The following is an 18,343-nucleotide window of genomic DNA, read 5'->3' on the forward strand; positions in this document are numbered from 1 at the left end:
ATCCTTAGAAAAAAGTACGATCATACATGTAAAGCACTGAGCAAAAAGGGCCTGGCACCTGTGATAAGTGCTCAATAAATGGTTGCTATTATTACTATTATTAGAACCCAGGTCTTCTGACCCTGACCTCCCAGTCCCGGCTCCCCATCTCCGCTACATCATCCTGCTTCTTCAGAGGATTCCTGTTATTTACTGAGATGAACGCAACTATAAATAACTGGTATATGCAAAGCATAGTGGATGCTAAGTGTGGTTTTTCTTTCCCCTTGGGGAATCACGAATGTCAAGATATACAGAACTCATCTAGTCTTTCAGAGCACAGGCAGTACGCATCCCTGAGCCACTACAGAAGTCTTCCAAGGCGTAACTAAGGACCCACGGGGCATGTCCTCCTTTTGCTGTATCAAGACTTGTCAGTGCTCCTGATGGATGACCATGCAGACGGTTGAGAAGTAAAGAAAGCAACACTGCCCCAGTTTTGACACTGCAGAGGTCATGCAAGAATGACTCCAGTGGCTGCTTGTCCCATCCATTCTATTATGGAGACCCAGATCAAGCACTTCAAAGGTTTTCCTAGCTGAACATGGAGAACCAGTCCCACCTCTGTAGGAGAATGCTTCATACCACATACAAAAGTCAAAGCTGTTAGAAAGGAGACTTATTTTCTTCTTCCCACGCTGTGGAAGGACATCATGTTCCCCAGCGTTATTTCCTCCCTCAAGGAGAAAAAGGATAGCAGTTCTCTGAGCCTCAGGGCTAAGCTGCTTCTCTAGGGACCTAGCCAACACAGGACAAAAAAGATGGTGACTGATTCCACATCGACCAGTAAACACATCAACTGCTACACAAGGGCAGGCAAGTGACTGGAAGTAAATTGTGGACTTGGCTTTAGGGACCAAGAATTTAAAGACTATGAGATAGTCAGAATGAAAAACTTAATAACATGTTATATGCGGTTAACCCCATAACCCACATCTGTGGTATTTTGGCCACTTAGAATCAGCAGTGTCTAAAAGGGCTACAGCCTCACAGCTCTAGTCCTAAGTACAGTCCTACCATTCACTTTGGCCTTGAGCTTCACAGCAGGAAGGGCGGGTTCCCTTGAGAGCAGCAGTTCTCAGCCAGGGTCACAGTCTCGAGGAAGATGGCAGAGGGCTCTGGACACAGGCCGGGATCCCTCTTTACAGAGCTCCCTCGGGGCCTCTCCAGGACCTTTTGATCCTGAAGCTGATTCCTCGTCAAAATCATTTGTGCTCTCAGCTTGAGCAGAGTACAAGGGAGTAAAATCAGCTCATCTGGAGTGTGAACTGGTGGACTACCAGGGGCCAAGACCCAGGAGGAAAGACAGGCCTCAACACAGCTTTTCCAAACGTGAGCTTTGATTATTTCTTTATTTGAAAAAAAAGTCAACAACCAAGCATATGGAGAAAAACACTGCTGTCCTGAACTCATTTTTTAGGAAAGGGCAACAGGGAAAACCAAAATACACTTTGGAACTGATTAGATTTTCAAGATGATGAGTATATTTTTTAAGCATTAGGCTAAGTGGTTTGCTAACCTAGATGGTGCAAAAAAGTTTCCAGATAAAGAAGTCGGAGCAGACACTAGTACTTCAGGCAAAGTGGGAATTGCTGAGTGGAGAGGCAGAACAGCAGGGAAAGGCACTGCATCTTTCCCCAGATTAAAAAAAGGGGGAGGGAGCAAATGTTGCCCTCTTCCATCCAAGAATCTCAAAGCACTTGACTGTCTTCCATGTTTTATGATGAGGCTTGCCAGCAAACCCACCAGGACCAGGGCCGAGAATTCCCATTGCTTCTAGCTCTGAGGACTACTAAGAAGCTCTTCCTTGTGAAATGGTAAAGTTAGGGTTTTTGGTTTCGTGAAACATAGTTAAGAGACAGAGATGCCCTTAGAAAGATGCTCTTTAGGGGAAGAGATAAACTCAAACCACAATTACACTTGGCTTTGATACTTTGGGACTTGGTCTTTAAAATCTTTTCTTTTTTGAGCTCTCCTTCCAATGTTTTATATGGAATGTAGTCAGAGATGCCAGCGTGGGAAAACTGTAGGTTGTATGATGCTCACATCAGGAAAACCAAATCCTTTCTCACAATGAAGAATAACCCATGCTTTTGCAACACTTGGTCAGTCCTCCCCTCTCCCTTCCCTCTAATGGACACCAGATGGGGGCATGGGAACCCTCAATGCCATGCTCCACCACACACCCTCTACACCAATCACCAGGGCAGCACTCAGGCATAGAGATTTTTTAAAGCTCCAATTTGATTCTGATGAACAGCCAGGGTGGAGCATCTCTCTCAGGGTTCTGGGCTTTATTTTTTTCATTCTCTCTTAATACCTTCATACAAATGAAACAACTGAAGCACTTTAAGGAACCCTCGCATATATATGACAGAAGAGGCAGGAAGATTCTCCACACATAGCCAAGGTTAACCCTAGTTCTCAACCTCCTAACCCACGACAAAAAGGGGACAGGAATCTCTACCCTAAATTCAAAGGGCAGCTGAGGTTTCAGTGCTATTTAAAGAGTCATTTCATGTCGCTGTCATTGGGAAGGAATGAGACAGCTGCAGAGAGCATCACCAGAACCTCACTGATGGAGAGGTAGTAAGAATAGAAAAATAATAAGACTTGATGGGAGGAGAACAAAATACTGGATGGGCAGATCAGAAACAGAATCATCATCAGCCTCTTGCCACAATCAGGAAAAAAAACACAGAACAAGATGTGCTGACATTGTGTATTGAACACTCCTCCCCACCGTCAGGAGACTTTTACATTGCAATAAACAGTGCGATCTGAGCGGCGGGAAACAAGAAGGAACGTGGGAAGCACCCACCTCCCTCTCATCTGTGTTATCCGCGTGCTCTCTTCCTAGGTAGCACCGTTCTCCCCAGGTGCTGGCTGAGGCAGGGTGGGGAAGAAGTGTGTGCACGTGTGCTTGCCTTTGGCCTCTGGAGGTGCCTGGAGAGCTCCGGAAACACCCGCTCACTCCTATGGCAGGCACTGGGGAATGAAGGGCTGGCTATTGGGCCTGTTCCTGCTCTAAGGCGACATCCTAGGAAGGCAGGGCCTGACAGGGCAGAAACAAGTCACTGAGCCCCAGCTGGTGACTGGATTTTCCAGCTGACGTTCAGCCACCTGTCAGCCTCCCTTCAGCCTCTACTGCTAAGGCTGTGTCCTTGAAGGCCTCGTCCTAATTGGCAATAAGGCAAGGAAGGGGGTGAACAACGGCGCTCTCGTGCAGAGGAGCTGCCCTGGCAGCCCCTTGCCTCCGTCCTCGTCTGACCCCTGCACACAGTGGTGCAGATGTGGCGTAGACGAGAGGCACACAGACCCTCCCCCAGCCCCCTTCACCACCTCCCGTTCCCCGACTCTGCGCTCTCCCTGATGGCCGCTAAGAAACACAATCTCCAAGTGACTTTGCATCCAGTTTATCTTGAGCCCTCACTGCTGTGTGGTCAGTAACACTGTTCCCACGAGACCTGCTCAGTCCTTATGGATGGAGTTGGTCAGGAGGTAGGGAGAACGGGCTTATTCTCCAGCAACCTGGGTCAAAGGCCAGCTCTCAGCCCAGCTTCACCCCCAGAAACCCTAAATACTATCTGAGCACTCTCTGCAGAGTTCAGCTTGGAAACATGCAATCATAACTTCAGTGACATTCAACTAAAAGGCAACATCTTGATTAGGCAGATATGCTCCAGGGAAAAGAGCAACACAGAAGGCTTGAACAAGAGGAAAAGAGAGAAGACACTGAAAAGGAACAGGCCAAAGGGCAGGGCAGGACAGACAGGAGCAGAAAACCTGGGCCAAAATGCAAAACACCAAGTGGTCTCAAGAGCTCAGGCCAGTGCTCCACCTTCTCAATTCATTCCAGAAAAATCAGCCTGGAACAAGGGGGAGGAGGGGAGGAGTAGGGAGCACAGTGTTTGTTAACAAAAATAGAAAGGGCTGGGTAAGAAAATAGGAGACAAGAGACATCATTCTAATCAGCATGAAGTGCCCGGGGCGATGACGAGCGAGACAGGAGGCACCTAGGGACCCTGTGAGGCACCAACTATGTAGCCAAGTGTTTCTAACGGAGAATCCAGGGCCCGACCACCTGACACCCACTCTGGCCTTCACCTGCCCTACGTCTGCAGCAGCACCTCCGGCTCAGACAATGAGCAATAGAGAGTGTATCCCAATTCGTCTATTTCTTCAGGGGTGAGCTCTGCAAATAAGTTCACCTTGGGGTTCAAGACGCTGGGCAGGACTCCGGCCTCTAAGTAGCTGATGAGTCCCCTCAAGGCCTGCAGGAATCGGTCGGCCAGCATATCTGGAGACCAGTCAGCCTCCTCCTGAGCCAAGTGGAGGATGACGTTGGTGAGCTGGCTGGCAGTGAGGTGGCCCAGCGCTGGAGTGGACTTGCATATGGCCTTCAGGATCTTGAGGCACAGAGATCGGCAGCCTGAGTCGGCCTGGTCCAAAGCCCGCAAGCGTGCTGTCTCAGCAGGACGCAGGCTCAGCCGCCACAGGTTGTCATACTGGGCTAGCCGGTGTGGTCTGGCCACCAAGACAGTGTCACCAAGGGTCACTGATGGCAGGAAGTCAATGACGAGATGCTTGTCACACTCATACTGCACTTCCAGCGTCAGGGCCTCTGGGGGTGGTGCTGGTCGGATCACATAGTCCAAGAGGGACCCTATGGCCGGCCAGTTGATGGAGCCAGCCACTACCTTCTCAAACGTGTCTGCCACTGTCTTTGGGGAGAGGTAGCCCCCCACTACACAACGGTCCCAGTAACTGCTGCCACGAGGAAAGTACTCCGGGTTCTCACGACGAAGCAGGAAGAAGCCAGGGACATTCATGATGGTGTCCTCGCCAGGGATACACGACCACAGGTTCTGCTCCAGCACTAGGGGCACGATGAGCTGGATGTGGTCAGCTGTCACCACCTATTGGAGCAGAATTAAAAAGATTTTGAGGGACTTAATCTGCTCAAGAGACAAGCTTCCCCAAACACAGGTCCTGCCATCTTGTGTTCCCCCAACAATAAAGGAAACTGAGAATTCGTTCATGTCACCGCATCAATTCACACAGTGTGAGGATGTAAACTCAGGTCTGTCGGACACCAGAGTCCGTGCTCATTCCATATGCCACATCATCTCTGGACACAGAACACGTGACATCCCCCATGCCTTGAAGACCCAAGAGAGAAAACTAGAAAAGAGAGATGGGGACAAGAATATAGGAAGAAGGAGGGTTCTTACAGCTTCCTAGAAGTTGTGAGTATGACTAAAAAACAAGAAAGGATTAAAGAAGACTCAAGATAGGGATCTCCAAATGCTACTGCAATGTGCAGAATTCAGAAGCAGGGAGACCTGTCTTTCGGGCAAGCCTGGGACACTGGTCTTCTGTACCAACTGCACTAGTGAGAAGTACCCGATCTTGGTCAGTACCCGACCCTACCCTCCGTGAGAACCGCCTTGTTACCTGCAGGTCATCGTAGAGGCTGCCACTCAGGTACATGTCCCGAAGTGGCATGTCAGGCAACTTGGCCCGCAGGAAGCTCCGGAGTTCGGCACATATGTCCACAGCAGCTTGCTTGGCCCGAGCCTGCTCGCCAGCAGGGATGGCTGCCCGGTTCCGGTAGTAAGTAAGAAGTTTCTCCTGCAGGGACATGCGGAGTCGTGACTTCTTCAAGTCTACCTGGCCCTTCCTGGCCAATGGCTTGGGTCGGGGTGGGCAGAATGTATCTGCCAAGGCAAGAGAGAGAGGCACGTGAGCTCTTCCCATGCTTGCTTGCTCCATGGCTGCCTCAGCCCCAGAAAGGAGAAGGGCTTGGCACAAAAGGCCAGTCTAGCACGGTGCCTGGCACATATGTGCTCAAGGAAGGTTTGCTGAATGCAGGGGTAGCACTGACTGCTTAGAGATAAGCCCCAGCGGGGTTAACAGCCTTTCTCACCTGCGTCCAAGGCCGAGGAGTCTGTGGGAAGGGTCTGCAGGGACCGGCTCAGGCCTGTCCTCATGTCCTTGCTCAGCACCCGGGGGGAGCCCATCCAGTTTGGCTCTTCCCAGCTCCTCTTCCCTGCACAGCTCAGGCGGGTAGGGCTGGTCGGGGCACTGATTGCCCTGTCATACATCTGAAACAGCAGAGAGGACCGGCACACACACCTTCCTCCCTCTGCTTCCCTCCTTCCCGGCAGCTTTGCCCTAGTGAGTGCAACTACTGTTTTTCGATAACTTTGTTTTATTCTAGATTAATGCAATACTTTGCTCCATGCAGAAAATCTCAGGAAATACTAAATGATGTAAATAAGAAACAGATTTATACATAATGTCACAACCCAGAGATAACTGTTAATATTTTGGTGTATTTCTTTCTGAAAATATCTATTTATGTAATTAGGATCACACTCTATACATACTTTTGAAACCTGATTTTTTCACTTATCACTTTTATCATTTCCCCACATCACTAAAAATGAATCCATGTTCAACACTATGGTACACTCTGACCATACAACGTTGTACCTTATGAATGTACCACAATGTGGAACATGGATTCATTTATCTAACAAATACTTATTGAGCGGCTACTATGTGCCAGGCAATGTTCTAGGTTTCTGAGAATCAGGCAGTAAACCAGAGAGCCAATCCCTACTCTCATGGAGTTGTCAGTCTACAAGGAGGATACAGGCAATACATGATAAACAAGTTGAATACAAAGTATGCAGACAGATAAATGTTGGAAAAATAAGGTAGCAAAGGGAAAGAGGAAGTGTATGTATGGTGGGGTTGTTGCTATTTTAAGTAAGATAGTCAAGGAAGGATCTTTTGGTTATTTGCAATTTTTTACTCACTGGGATCAACTTCTTTATTTGTAGCTCCAACAATTTCTTTAGGGCAGAGTCCCAGAAGCAGACTCACTGAATTCTCTCAGGGTTGCGTCTAATAATGCCAGATTACCAAGTTTCATGCCCGTTAGCAGTATCCGAGTCTTGCTCCAGGTCAGCTCCCCTTCGCAGAGGCAGCCTCCCCACCCCTCCCACCCCAGGCCCTGGCTGCAGGCACTTACCCGCTTAACGGCCAGCGTGGCGATGCCCAGCATGGCCGCTCCCCCCACCCCCAGCACCAGCCGGGCGTTGGAGAGCACGAAATCAATGGCCGTGCCGATGCCATTGTCATCCTTCTTGCCTTTGCGCTCACCAGCGCCTGCCATTGCTCACCTGAGGATGAAGGCAGAACACAGCCGTCACCACCTGGGACTTCAGGAACCGTCCCTCCTGCCTCCCCCATCAGGCCAGGCCCCAACAAGTTCAGGGTACTCTGAGTGCCAGCAACCCAAATCCTCGTGCCTCGAGCACTGCGTGCTCTAGGGTTGAGATACGTCCCATGACGTATCTGGATGCAAGAGGGAGGAACTGATCACGCTGACTGTGGGAAAACCTCTCCACCAACCTACTGAGATTATGGAAAGCATTAGCTCGCTGTCAATCCTTTCTTGCATTAGAGTGAAGTACCCACCATGCGACACTACCCTCCCCTACCCCTTCCCAACGTGATAATGCAGATCCTGCTTTGATCACTTGGCCATTATTTTGTGGAAGGTTAGATCTGAGAAGGTCTAGTCTAATAGATTAAAGGAGGCTCATCTAATCCCATCGCATCACTTCACACAGGAGGAGGTGACTAGCCAGAGGTCCCAGAGAAAGGGAATGGCAGAGCCATCTCCAGAACTCAGGGCTCCCAACTCCTAGTATGAGTTCCTTGCCCAAATCCAACTGTGCCTATTCTATCTACTTCCTGCAAAAACACACACACACGGGGCCGGCCCGGTGGCGCAGTGGTTAAGTGCGCACGTGCCACTTCAGCAGCCTGGGGTTCGGATCCCGGGTGCACACTGACGCAGTGCTTGTCAAGCCATGCGGTGTGCCATATAGAGGAAGACAGGCACGGATGTTAGCCCAGGGCCAATCTTCAGCAAAAAAAGAGGAGGAATGGCAACAGATGTTAGCTCAGGGCTAATCTTCCTCACAACACACACACACACACACACACACACACAAAATAACAGGGACCAAACACTGTGCAGACGGAGACATAACTACAAGTCCATATGTGAGAAAGGTCCAAAGATGAAAACTCTCTGGGCACACTCCCACGTGACAAATGCTTTGTTTCTTGGGGAAAGTGTGCAGGAGGACGACAAGCTCAGGTGAGGCTAGCACTGTGAGACTGAGAATAAACACAATGGACCCTGCAGACTTGTCTGTTAACTGGGAAAAAAAAAATCCATCTGCTCAAATGCACTTGGAAAATGAACTAAAAATGTGGTCACCTAAAAGGAGCTCACAGGCACAATACAGAAGAGGCTGGCCTCCCGTACAGTGCTCCAGTGAGGCGGGCACACACTTGCTCCCTGGCAACAATGGACTCATCCTGATTGAAGTTCTCCTAGTCCCCAAATAAGCCCATTTCCCATGGCGTTGAACTGGGGCCCGACCCAGATGAAGGGTGGCAGTGGTTCAGATCTGAACAGTGCTCTTCACTGCTCCTCTCTTCTGACTCCCGTGTCCTGTACCCCAGGAATCACACAGGGAGAAACACAGCTGGATACCCCCATTCAGGGTCCCAACAGACCCAGCGTGGGAGGATGGAAAGACAGGATCTCTGGGCGCGTCTTCCAGTGCAAAGTAACATGCTTTCTAATACCGTTACACCTGGGTATTGCTAGTTTCACATCTTGTGAAATATCTAAAGAAATATTTCAGACTCTACTTATTCCAGCAATTGAGTTAACTAAAAGTCGTTGTCAAGTCCAAAAATATTTTTTCCGTAACTAGAGTTTACAACCTTGGTGACACTTTTCTTTCCTCCACCTTTTACAGGCAACAGAAGCTTCAGGTTTAGCGACATATTGACTCCCCCCTTTTTTTTTTTGTGAGGAAGATCAGCCCTGAGCTAACATCCGATGCCAATCCTCCTCTTTTTGCTGAAGAAGACTGGCCCTGGGCTAACATCCGTGCCCATCTTCCTCCACTTTATATGGGACGCCGCCACAGCATGGCTTGACAAGCGGTGCGTCGGTGCGCGCTGGGGATCTGAACCTGCGAACCCCGGGGCCGCCAAAGCGGAGAGCGTGAAGTTAACCGCTACGCCACTGGGCTGGCCCTTGGGACATACTGAGAGACTACTTGGTCAGTTGAAATACATTCCCACTCCAAATGCACAGAGGCAAGCAAGGCCAAGAAGAAGAGTTAAACTTTGTATTTACAGGTGGGGGTCAGGGAAGAACTCAGCTGAGCACACTAATCCAATCAGGAAAAAGGAGAATATACATGGTTCCGCACACATAACAATGACCACTGTTTTATTTTTTTTAAAACAAAACAAAACAGAAGAACCTTTAGTGATGTATTTACTGTAGGGAAGCAATGGAGGCAGGCACCCCCTAAATGATCCTGGGATGTGCTGCAGCAGGACCAGAAGGGCTCCTCCTCTCCCAAGCAGAAGCCAGAGGAGCCTTGCTGGGCCATTTAGTCCTTGGCCCATCTGATGACTGGTAAGAGTGAGGCAGTGACGTGGCATAAGAGAAAAGAGCCTGGGCTTTAGACTCAGAAATCTTGAGATTGAGTACTTGCCTTTGGGCCCTGACTTATTAGCTGGGTGACTTAACCTCTCAGCTATGAAAAGGGGATAATGACGCCTGCAAGGCCTAAATCAGAGGGTGGAAGTGAGGAAAATACATCTACTCAAACACTGTATGTGAACACTTTATAAACTGTAAAGGACTCCACAAATGTGGGCTATCATTAAGTCTTTTAAGATTCCATCCACAGGGGCCGGCCCCTGTGGCTTAGCGGTTAAGTGCACATGCTCTGCTGCTGGCGGCCCGGGTTCGGATCCCGGGCGCGCACCAACGCACTGTTTCTCCGGCCATGCTGAGGCAGCATCCCACATATAGCAACTAGAAAGATGTGCAACTATGATGTACAACTATCTACTGGGGCTTTGGGGGGAAAAAATAAATAAATAAAATAACAAAAAAAAACAAAACTTATTAAAAAAAAAAAAAAGATTCCATCCACAGGACAAAAGGTCAACTTCCAGAAGGCAGCCAGCAATTCAGACTGTCCTCTGTTACATTTCCCCTTCTGAGACGGAGCTAAGAATGGCCTCTGAAACTCACACTGATGCTGTCCTGGGCTGAAGACCAACACTGTTCAGTTGAGCAGGCTTGTGACTAGGCTTTCCTGCTCTAGTGCAATACAATCCCCCACATCCAAGGACCAGGGGATGTCAGACCTGGCGACCTGGAAAAGGAGAGAGCATCCACAAGTCCAACTGGAAGATACAAGGACTTATGCTAACACCTAACTTGGTCCAGCTGAAACTGCTTCTCCTGTGCACATCCTCCACTCAGGTTCTCCCACACTAGCTGGGAGCCTACTAGGAGACAGCAACCCCACCTGACAGGGCGAGAGCGCCTGGCTCCTCAGTGCAACCAAGAAGGAGGGCTGTTGTTTAACAGGTATAGGCTTTCAATTCTGCAAGAAGAAACAGCTCTGGAGATCTGTTACACAACAATGTGAATTTTTTTTTTTTTTGTGAGGAAGATCAGCCCTGAGCTAACATCCATGCCAATCCTCCTCTTTTTTCTGAGGAAGACTGGCCCTGGGCTAACATCCGTGCCCATCTTCCTCCACTTTATATGGGACACGGCCTCAGCATGGCCGGAGAAGCGGTGCATCGGTGCGCGCCCGGGATCCGAACCCGGGCCGCCAACAGCAGAGCAGCGCGCACTTAACTGCTATGCCACAGGGCCGGCCCCAATGTGAATATTCTTAATGCTACTGAACTATACACTTAAAAATGGTTACTTTTTTTTTTTTAAAGGAAGAAGGAAGAATGACCTGGCAGGCAGGACTAGGGATGGAGAATCTGAGCTCTGCCAACATTTCAGTCAAGTTATTTCACCTGTCTCCCTAGAAACAAAAATGGGGACATAAACTCATCACCCCAATATAGTGGGGATGATGAGTAATGGAGGCCCTGCAGCTTCCTAGGATGACAGCACAGAACTATGAAAATCCCAACTTATTTCACTTACAAAAGTCGTATGACTTAAACATGTCTGGTGTTTACCCAGTCGTTGAGTACCCACAAGACTAGCTGACATATAGTGAGTGTGTACCATGTGCTGGGCATTTTACACGTATTAATTCCCTTAGTCCTCACAATAACAATCCCGTGAGGTCAGTCATATTGTTATCTCCAATTTACAGACGAAGAAACTGGGGCTGAGGTTAAGTAACCGGCCCAAGGTCACCACGTGGGTAAGTTGTGCAGCCAAGATCTGAAGCGAGCTCACGCTGCTGGGAGGAGTTTACAGGGGCCCCAAGTAGCTTGCAACCCCACCTTGTTCACATCTCCCCTCTACTAACCTCTGAACACACGCTCCTGGGGGCAGTTGGGCTCATCCACTGCTGTGTCCTTGAGGCCAGCAGTGTTTGATACACAGTACATATTTGTTCATGAATGAGTTATTAACTCTACAGCTTTTTTGTTTGTTTGTTTGAGGAGGTGGTGGTGGCAACCTGTAACCTAACCCACAGTCAAAATGGATTAGGAGCACAAAGACTCGGCAACTAGCTATTTCACTTCTGGACCGGCTACCCTTCCCCGTGTAGGCAGGCTCCCACGGGCACCCATCCAGCCCTGGCCCTTCACCGCCAAAGGGGGTCTGCCACTCAACCCAAGTGGCTGAGGAGAACCAAAAGCCATGACATAAGCCTCCTGCTCCTGCTTTCCCTCTCAGCCCCCTCCACCCAGCTGGCAGGCCTTACAGCTCACAGTCACCCTTCATTCTTTTCTCCTCCTCCTGCCTCAGCCAACTGCTCACCAAGTCCCACTGCTGTACACGCTGTCTTTATGTGCTGCCACCCCACCACCTTAGTCCCTCAGTCCCTCAGTCTCCTCTGGCCAGATTCGCTGCCTCCAGGATCTCTGACTAATTCATTCTCCACACTGCCACTGCCACGATCCCTCTTCCACGTCATTCCCCTGCTTACAAAGCTGTGATGGTCCCCCTACGGTGAAACATCACAGTTTCCTCAACAGAGGATTCAGTGTCCTTCCAGACCTGGACCAGCCTCAACTCCAGCCACCTGCCTTACAAGTGCGACATTCTAGCCATGCCAGACTCAAGTTTCCAGACTACAAAATGCAGTTTCTACCTCCACGTTTGCTTATTCTTCCTCATGTGCCCAGCAAGCTTCTATTTCTCAACTGAGGCAGACCTCAAATGTCCTCTTTTCCATAGCCATCTGTGACCCTTACCACGACCCTCCCCAAGGCAGAGTTATGTCCTCAGCCCTGTCTCCAAGCTCTTAACACGACCCTCTAGTACAGAGCTGCTCACACTGGAATTACTTCCCAGTGATCTCTGCATCAGACCGTGTCCCTTGATGGACCATACCATCATCTCTATCATAGAGCCTATCAGACGCCGGGGCCATAGAAGGCCCTCTGGGAAAGTTGCTGAATTAAACATAATCATTAGGGTACAGTGGGACTTCTTGGTAACACTGGTATCAGGAGTAAATTGAGCTGATATACCACACCAAGTACCACTCCAAGTGCTCATTTAATTCTCATCGTAACCTGAAGAGGCAGGTATTATTATCTCCATTTTACAAATGAGGAAACAGAGGCCTGAAAAAGTTTAGTGATTTTCCCTAAATCCCCAAAATAGAGTTATGTTTCGGGGAACGTGATCTGACCCACAAGATAACAGAATCCACTGAAGAATGAGCCAGCCTGGAACTGAGTTCTAATAGTTTTTAACCAATGTCTTTTCTAACATTTTCATATGTAAAATGTTCCATGAAATAAAATGGTGATAACAATTCTGTTCTAGTGGGACTTGAAACTCAGGGCCTATTTTTTTTCAGTAAGGGAACATACTTCTATTATTACGTCTGTATTTCCTCCATTGATTTCCAACGACTAAAGCACTTTGATCACTAAAAGGAAAGGGTCTCTCTCTCCTGGTCCCTTGAATCAGAAGAAATGAAACCTATGGGAACAAGGATCTACCTACCTGAGGCTTCTTACTGCATCTATGAGGTGGGGCTGGGAGAGAGCAGGAGTGTCTACAGAAGGCACCTTCGTCCTCTTTCCCTTGGAATTAGGATGGGAGGGGAAAGGAGAGGATCCTAAATAAGCCCCCCCAGTTTGCTGTGGAGGAAGACCAGGCCTTTTTCCAGCTGCCTCTCCCGGGCCTCAGGATCCTCTAGCTTCTGATTTTTCCTGAACTCACGGCGGATGGAGGCAAGGTAGAAGTCTCGATCAGTGTAGCGAAGCTCTCGGCCCTGGCGCAGCAGAGCCCGGTAGAGGCTCAGCACCGCCTCTCGGCTCCATGGGGCCATGGGGGACTGGCAGGGGGTGGGCGTCAAGCTATAAACAGAGGGAAAAAAATAGAAGCCTAGAATCAGAATTAATAATAGAAGGGCCTAGAGAGACTATCTACAATTCAAGTTCTTAATCTAGGGCTCAGAGACCCTCCAAGGTCACACTATGACTTAGTGGCAGGGCTAGGACTAGACCCCAGCCTCCTGACTCCTGCTTCTGGGAAAGTACAGGTTCTGCTGAAGGACCAGGGCTTAGAAGCTGGACTGCCTGGGCTTGAATCCTGGCTCTGCCACTTACTTGCCAAATGACTTTGGGCAAATTACTTAACCCCTCTGAGCATCAGCTTCCTCCTCTGTAAAACAGAGATGATGATATTACTCAGCAGTACCCACTACGTGCGGTTATTTTGAGAACTGCGTGAGATAACGCATGTAAAGCACCTGGAAGAGAACTTCACCACAAGGGGTGGACTCTCAGCCATACTTGAATCCTGGTGCCACCACTTATGAGCTGATTACCTTGGGCAAGTTTCTTAACCTCTCTGTGTTTATCTCAGTTCCCCATCTGTAAAATGAGGATTAAAATTGTATTCCGGCCAAACGGTTGGTACAAGGACTAAATGAGTTAACGTATGCAAGCAAGTTTAGAACAGCGCTTGGCACACAGTAAGCACTCTGTCAGGCATAGCCATTGCCAGTGTCACCTAGCCTGGTTTGTAACCCCTCAAAAATATTAGATTTAGTTACATACAAACTGCCACCATCTTTCTTCAATAACAATAAACCTTGGCACAACTACAGAGCATTATCATTTGTAAAGTGCTTTGTCATCCATTATCCCATTTAAATTAAGGAACCTAGGAGGCAGTCAGGGCCCAGAAGAGTACTAGTGGACACTTAGTATTTACTCTGTACCATGCACGTTCTGAGCACGTCCCACAGAACAACTCATCTCACTCTACCAACGATCCCAGTGTCATCGTTATCCCCATTTTAAGTGAAGGAAACTGAAGCTCCCGGAGGGAAGTAACCTGCCCACAGCTGTCCAGGGGGGCTGCACTCCTGACCCCCACTCTGCAGCCTCTGTAACGACAGTTACCACTTGCTGGGGCCTCCACAAACTTTCCCAGCCCAGCGCCTGGCACACCAGGGGCTTAAAAAATAAGTCGAATGAAGAGGGAATCCTCACAAAGTCCTACGCGGAAGAAATGATCCCCCTGTTTCAGAAATAAAGGAATGAGGCCGAGTGGGGGAAGTACGTGACTGGCAGAAGAGCTGGACTTCGTGCCCTGAGTCAGCTAGCCGTTGGCCTCCGGCCTCGCTAACTTCCTGCGCAAGCCCGAGCCGCCGTCCCTGTCCCCTTTTCCTCAACTGTAGAAGGCCCCCTCGGCCCCAGGGGCCTCCGGAGCGGGAGAGATGAGTCCAGAAAACCCACAAGAAAAGTGCTGTTGGAGGCCACTGTCACGCGAGGGCTGTTACTACCAGGTCGCTTGGCGAGCGGGCGGCTGAGCCCCGGCCGGGTGACCCCGAGGCTGGGGAGGCCGGCTCCGGGCCTCGGGAGGCCTCCAGGAGCAGGGACCCTACCCGGGCCGGATCGGGGGCGCAGGCCGCCGACCCGACAGGAGGCTCGGCGAGCCCCCGGCCCCGGGCCTCGCTGCTCCTCTCACTCACCCGCAGACCGCGCGCACTACGGCTCCTCAGGATTCGCCTCTCGCCGGGTATCTCTCCCGGGGTCACCCAGCAACATGGCCCCTTCACTTCCGGGACACGACCTTGCGCACGGAGCCGAGGGGCGGGGCTGCAGGAGCACGTAGGCGGGCGGAGGCGGGCAGACTGCCGTTCTTCCCCGCCGCGGCCCCTCTAGGGGCGGAGCCAGGCGCCTCGTTGGGCCACGCCCCCTGATGCGGGCCCCGCCCCACAGCCCTGAGCCCCGCCTCCGTGGTGACGTCACCAAGGACCGGGCCTGCCGCGGCCGTTCGGGCCCCGCCCACCCGGAGAGCCGCGGTGCGAAGGGCCGAAGCGGGCAGACGGCCAGTGGACAGGGCGCGGCCTCGCCCTCCTACGACGCCGCAGCGTCAGGTTGGCCCCCAGCCTGCCGCTTGCCCCGTGGCCTGTCAGGGGTGAGGCCAGATCCCGGCACTGTCCGCTGATCTCAGGCTGGGGCCATGGGGCCACGTGGGGGAACTGACAGCAATAATACTCCCTCACATGGCTTTCATAGCTCTTCCAAGTCCATTTTGTCAGATCGATTTCTTTTCTTCCCTCCGTGCTGTTCCCGCTCTCCAGGCCCCTTGGCTGCTGGCAAACTCCTACCCTTCAGGGTCCACTCCAAATGTTCCCTCCGGAAGTCTCTTCCAGCCCCTTCCTCGCTCCTCATCAGCACACTTGGGTGCCTCCTTTGGGACCCACAGAAATATCTCCGCACGCTGTTCAACAACAAAACGTATTTATGGGCACCTGTTATTTGCCAGGCACTGTTTTTAAATACATCCATTTGCTTCTCTGTCTCACCGGATTTGAGGGCAGGAACCTGTCTTACAGAATCTGTAAGAACGCCACCGCCACCGGTGTCTCCCACAGTGCCCAGCTCAGAGGGCAGCGGAGGAAGGTTATAACGTCTCTCCGGGAGGGATACCCGCAGGCTTTGGAGTCAGGTCCAGCTGGCTCCCAGTTCTCGCTCCACCAGAGGACAGCTGCCTTCTGGCAAGTTTCCTAACGTCCCTCAGCCTGGGGATTAGAAGGTGTCTAGCAGGAGGGGGTGGGCATTTACGACGTAGTTGCCGGTCCACTCATTTATTCGTACAAGAAATCCTTGTTGAGGGTCTCGACTATGCAAAGCATAGCCATTGCAGCGAACAGAAAGATCAAGTCCTGTGATCTGGTGGGGCTGATGGGAGGAGATGATGAGACCTGAGAGGAAGAATGCTGGTGAGAGGATGGAGGGAAGGGAGTGTGGTGGGAGGGAGGGGATTGCTTTTTTACATGGAGTGGTGTCTGATAAGGGAACATGGAGCAGGACCTGCGGGGAGAGCATTCCAGGCATTGGTCCCCTGATGGCCCTTAAGCTGGGAGTGTTCCAGGAGCAGCACGGAGGCCAGTGCAATAGGAACCCGTGAGCAGAGCTGGGAAGAGGCAGGAGACGAGGTCCTTACTAGGAGCAGGGGACAAGAGACCGTGCATGGGATAGGAGCCCCTGGAGGGTTTGGAGCAAAGAAGTGATGGGACCTGACTTCCATTTGTTTGTTTGTTTCTTTCTTTATGATGAAAAAATTTATATTTAGAATTAGCCAGCTGGACTCAGTTTGGAGGATCTCGATTTTGTTGGCACCACCCAAAGCATCATAGTTAGAAGCTAGTCAAACACATGCCTCCTTCTCTCCATCCGACCCCATCAGGGTGGTGGCCTTGGCCACGTGATGTCATAGAGCCTGTACCCAGCCTGTCTGGTCTGGTGTTGATGGCCTTGACATCCTCAATGAACTCGAGTGTGTTGCTGTCTTCTGTCTTCCTCATGGTGGACTCGGTGGTTGGGAACTTGATGACGGCAGAGCGGTCAAGCTTGTTTCTCCCGGGGCCCCTCTTCCAAGGATGGTTGGGCTGCCTTCAGAGCCACGGTTTCCTGGTCCTCAGGAAGGCGGGTGATATGTAGATGTTTTTGTGTGTGTGGCTGTGGACGCCTTTCAGCACTGCCTTCTCGGCCTTCAAAGCCTTTGCTTTGGCTTCGGTTTTGGGAGGCGCAGGGGCTTCCTCCTTCGTTTTCAGTGCCATCTTTGTGAAAAGAGTCCCAGACTTCCATTGTCACAGGATCAGTCTGGCTTGAGCATAACTGAAGGGAACAAGGGCTAAAGCAAGGAGACCAGTCAAGAGGCTTTGCAAAACCCCAGGGGAGAGAGATTAGGCGCCCAGCCCAGGGAGGTGGCAGTGGGGTGGGGGCTGTCAGATCCTGGAAGTATTCGCAGGTAGAGCCACAGAATTTGCTGATGGGGGGGTGAGAGAGAAGGGTTAGCCATAGTTTCGGGCGTCTGTGCCGGCAATCGCCCTGCTGCCTCCCTGCTCCAGCCTGTTTAGGAGCACGTCCCAGGGTTTCCAAATTGCTAAAAGAAGGCGGTTTTCCAGGGGCCTAAAGTCTCCCCTCCGTCGAGGGAAGACTTCCCCAAGACATAGGGAGGAGCCCCAGCAGCACTGGGGAGCCCGCGGGCCTGTGAAAGGGAGGGGCCTGGATGGGACCCGGAGGAGGGAGGGTTAAGACTTAGGAGCAATAGCGGGTGTGGAGTCCAGGATCTTAGGAATCATTCCCCCAGGGCTAGCTTGGCATGGGGGAAACAAAAAGGAAGTTGGGCAATTATCTCTCTCTCACACTTACACTGAGGTAGCACCAGCACCTAGAGTTGCCTTTATTAAGCACCTGTTGTGTACAAGACATTAGATTGAGTACTTTACAAACATTGTATTATGTCCAATCCCAACGTCCCTGTTTGGTAGGCTTCATGATCCCGATTTTATAGATGAGAAAACCAAGACCGAGAGACATTTGCTACTTTCTCTAAGACACTGAGCTAGAGAGCAGAGAAGCTCACAGTGGAACCCAAGGCTATCTTCCTCTGAAATGTGTGTTCTTTCCACTCTGCCAGGCTGCCCTACTTTGCTCTTTAAAGAATTATTTTGTGACCCAAATAAATCTAATTGGTGACATTTCTAGCTGGAAGACCAGGTGACCTTCCCTCCTGACCCTGCTGTTCTATAGAATGTTATTTTGGGGAGGAAAGGAGGGAGGTCCCTTGGGGGTCTGCCCTGCAGATCAGCTCCTCCAGAATCTTCTTGCCCTTCAGGGTCTTCTCTGCACTTCCAGACTCACAAGGCTCCTCCCTGCCCCCACTGCTTCCATGGCAATGGGAGGGCAGAGGGGACAGTGAGGCAGGCGTCTG

General features: G+C 50.8%; 3 protein-coding genes and 1 pseudogene across 5 annotated transcripts in view; 1 reads left to right on the top strand and 3 right to left on the bottom strand.

The window, feature by feature from the left end:
• The window catches only part of RPL3 (ribosomal protein L3), a 197,843-nt gene that overhangs the window by 2,102 nt on the left and 177,398 nt on the right, over positions 1-18,343 (top strand). The gene's annotated exons all lie outside the window — the stretch shown is intronic.
• On the bottom strand, positions 644-13,194 carry MIEF1 (mitochondrial elongation factor 1). Of its 3 annotated transcripts, none has more exons than XM_058568325.1 (5): positions 13,109-13,194; positions 7,082-7,232; positions 5,969-6,146; positions 5,497-5,759; positions 644-4,958 (listed from the first exon to the last, which is right to left on the bottom strand). In XM_058568325.1, exons 2-5 carry the CDS (start codon positions 7,223-7,225, stop codon positions 4,152-4,154), a joined length of 1,392 nt encoding a protein of 463 aa, XP_058424308.1. In that variant the 5' UTR covers positions 7,226-7,232; positions 13,109-13,194; the 3' UTR covers positions 644-4,151. The 3 variants fall into 3 exon arrangements, with proteins under 3 accessions (XP_058424308.1, XP_058424309.1, XP_058424310.1); XM_058568326.1 differs by lacking the exon at positions 13,109-13,194 and adding an exon at positions 10,196-10,274; XM_058568327.1 differs by lacking the exon at positions 13,109-13,194 and adding an exon at positions 6,867-6,954 and having other exon boundaries at positions 7,082-7,120.
• Positions 13,210-15,181, bottom strand: LOC131421613 (mitochondrial ribosome and complex I assembly factor AltMIEF1). The gene is made up of 2 exons (XM_058568335.1): positions 15,090-15,181; positions 13,210-13,464 (listed from the first exon to the last, which is right to left on the bottom strand). Exon 2 carries the CDS (start codon positions 13,434-13,436, stop codon positions 13,224-13,226), a length of 213 nt encoding a protein of 70 aa, XP_058424318.1. The 5' UTR covers positions 13,437-13,464; positions 15,090-15,181; the 3' UTR covers positions 13,210-13,223.
• Positions 15,173-17,195, bottom strand: LOC131421397 (large ribosomal subunit protein uL23-like; annotated as a pseudogene).

The sequence above is a fragment of the Diceros bicornis genome, chromosome 25 (assembly GCF_020826845.1).
Source record: "Diceros bicornis minor isolate mBicDic1 chromosome 25, mDicBic1.mat.cur, whole genome shotgun sequence".
Taxonomy (NCBI): Eukaryota; Metazoa; Chordata; class Mammalia; order Perissodactyla; family Rhinocerotidae; genus Diceros; species Diceros bicornis.

What these genes read in the sequence shown, in the direction of transcription:
- MIEF1 (XM_058568325.1), bottom strand. Translation starts at nt 7,225, where the DNA reads ATGGCAGGCGCTGGTGAGCGCAAAGGCAAGAAGGATGACAATGGCATC. An exon ending in CCACGCTGGCCGTTAAGCGG is followed by an intron (nt 6,147 to 7,081) that starts GTAAGTGCCTGC and finishes CTGCTGTTTCAG; the next exon opens with ATGTATGACAGGGCAATCAG. An exon ending in GCCTCTACGATGACCTGCAG is followed by an intron (nt 4,959 to 5,496) that starts GTAACAAGGCGG and finishes CTGCTCCAATAG; the next exon opens with GTGGTGACAGCTGACCACAT.
- LOC131421613 (XM_058568335.1), bottom strand. Translation starts at nt 13,436, where the DNA reads ATGGCCCCATGGAGCCGAGAGGCGGTGCTGAGCCTCTACCGGGCTCTG.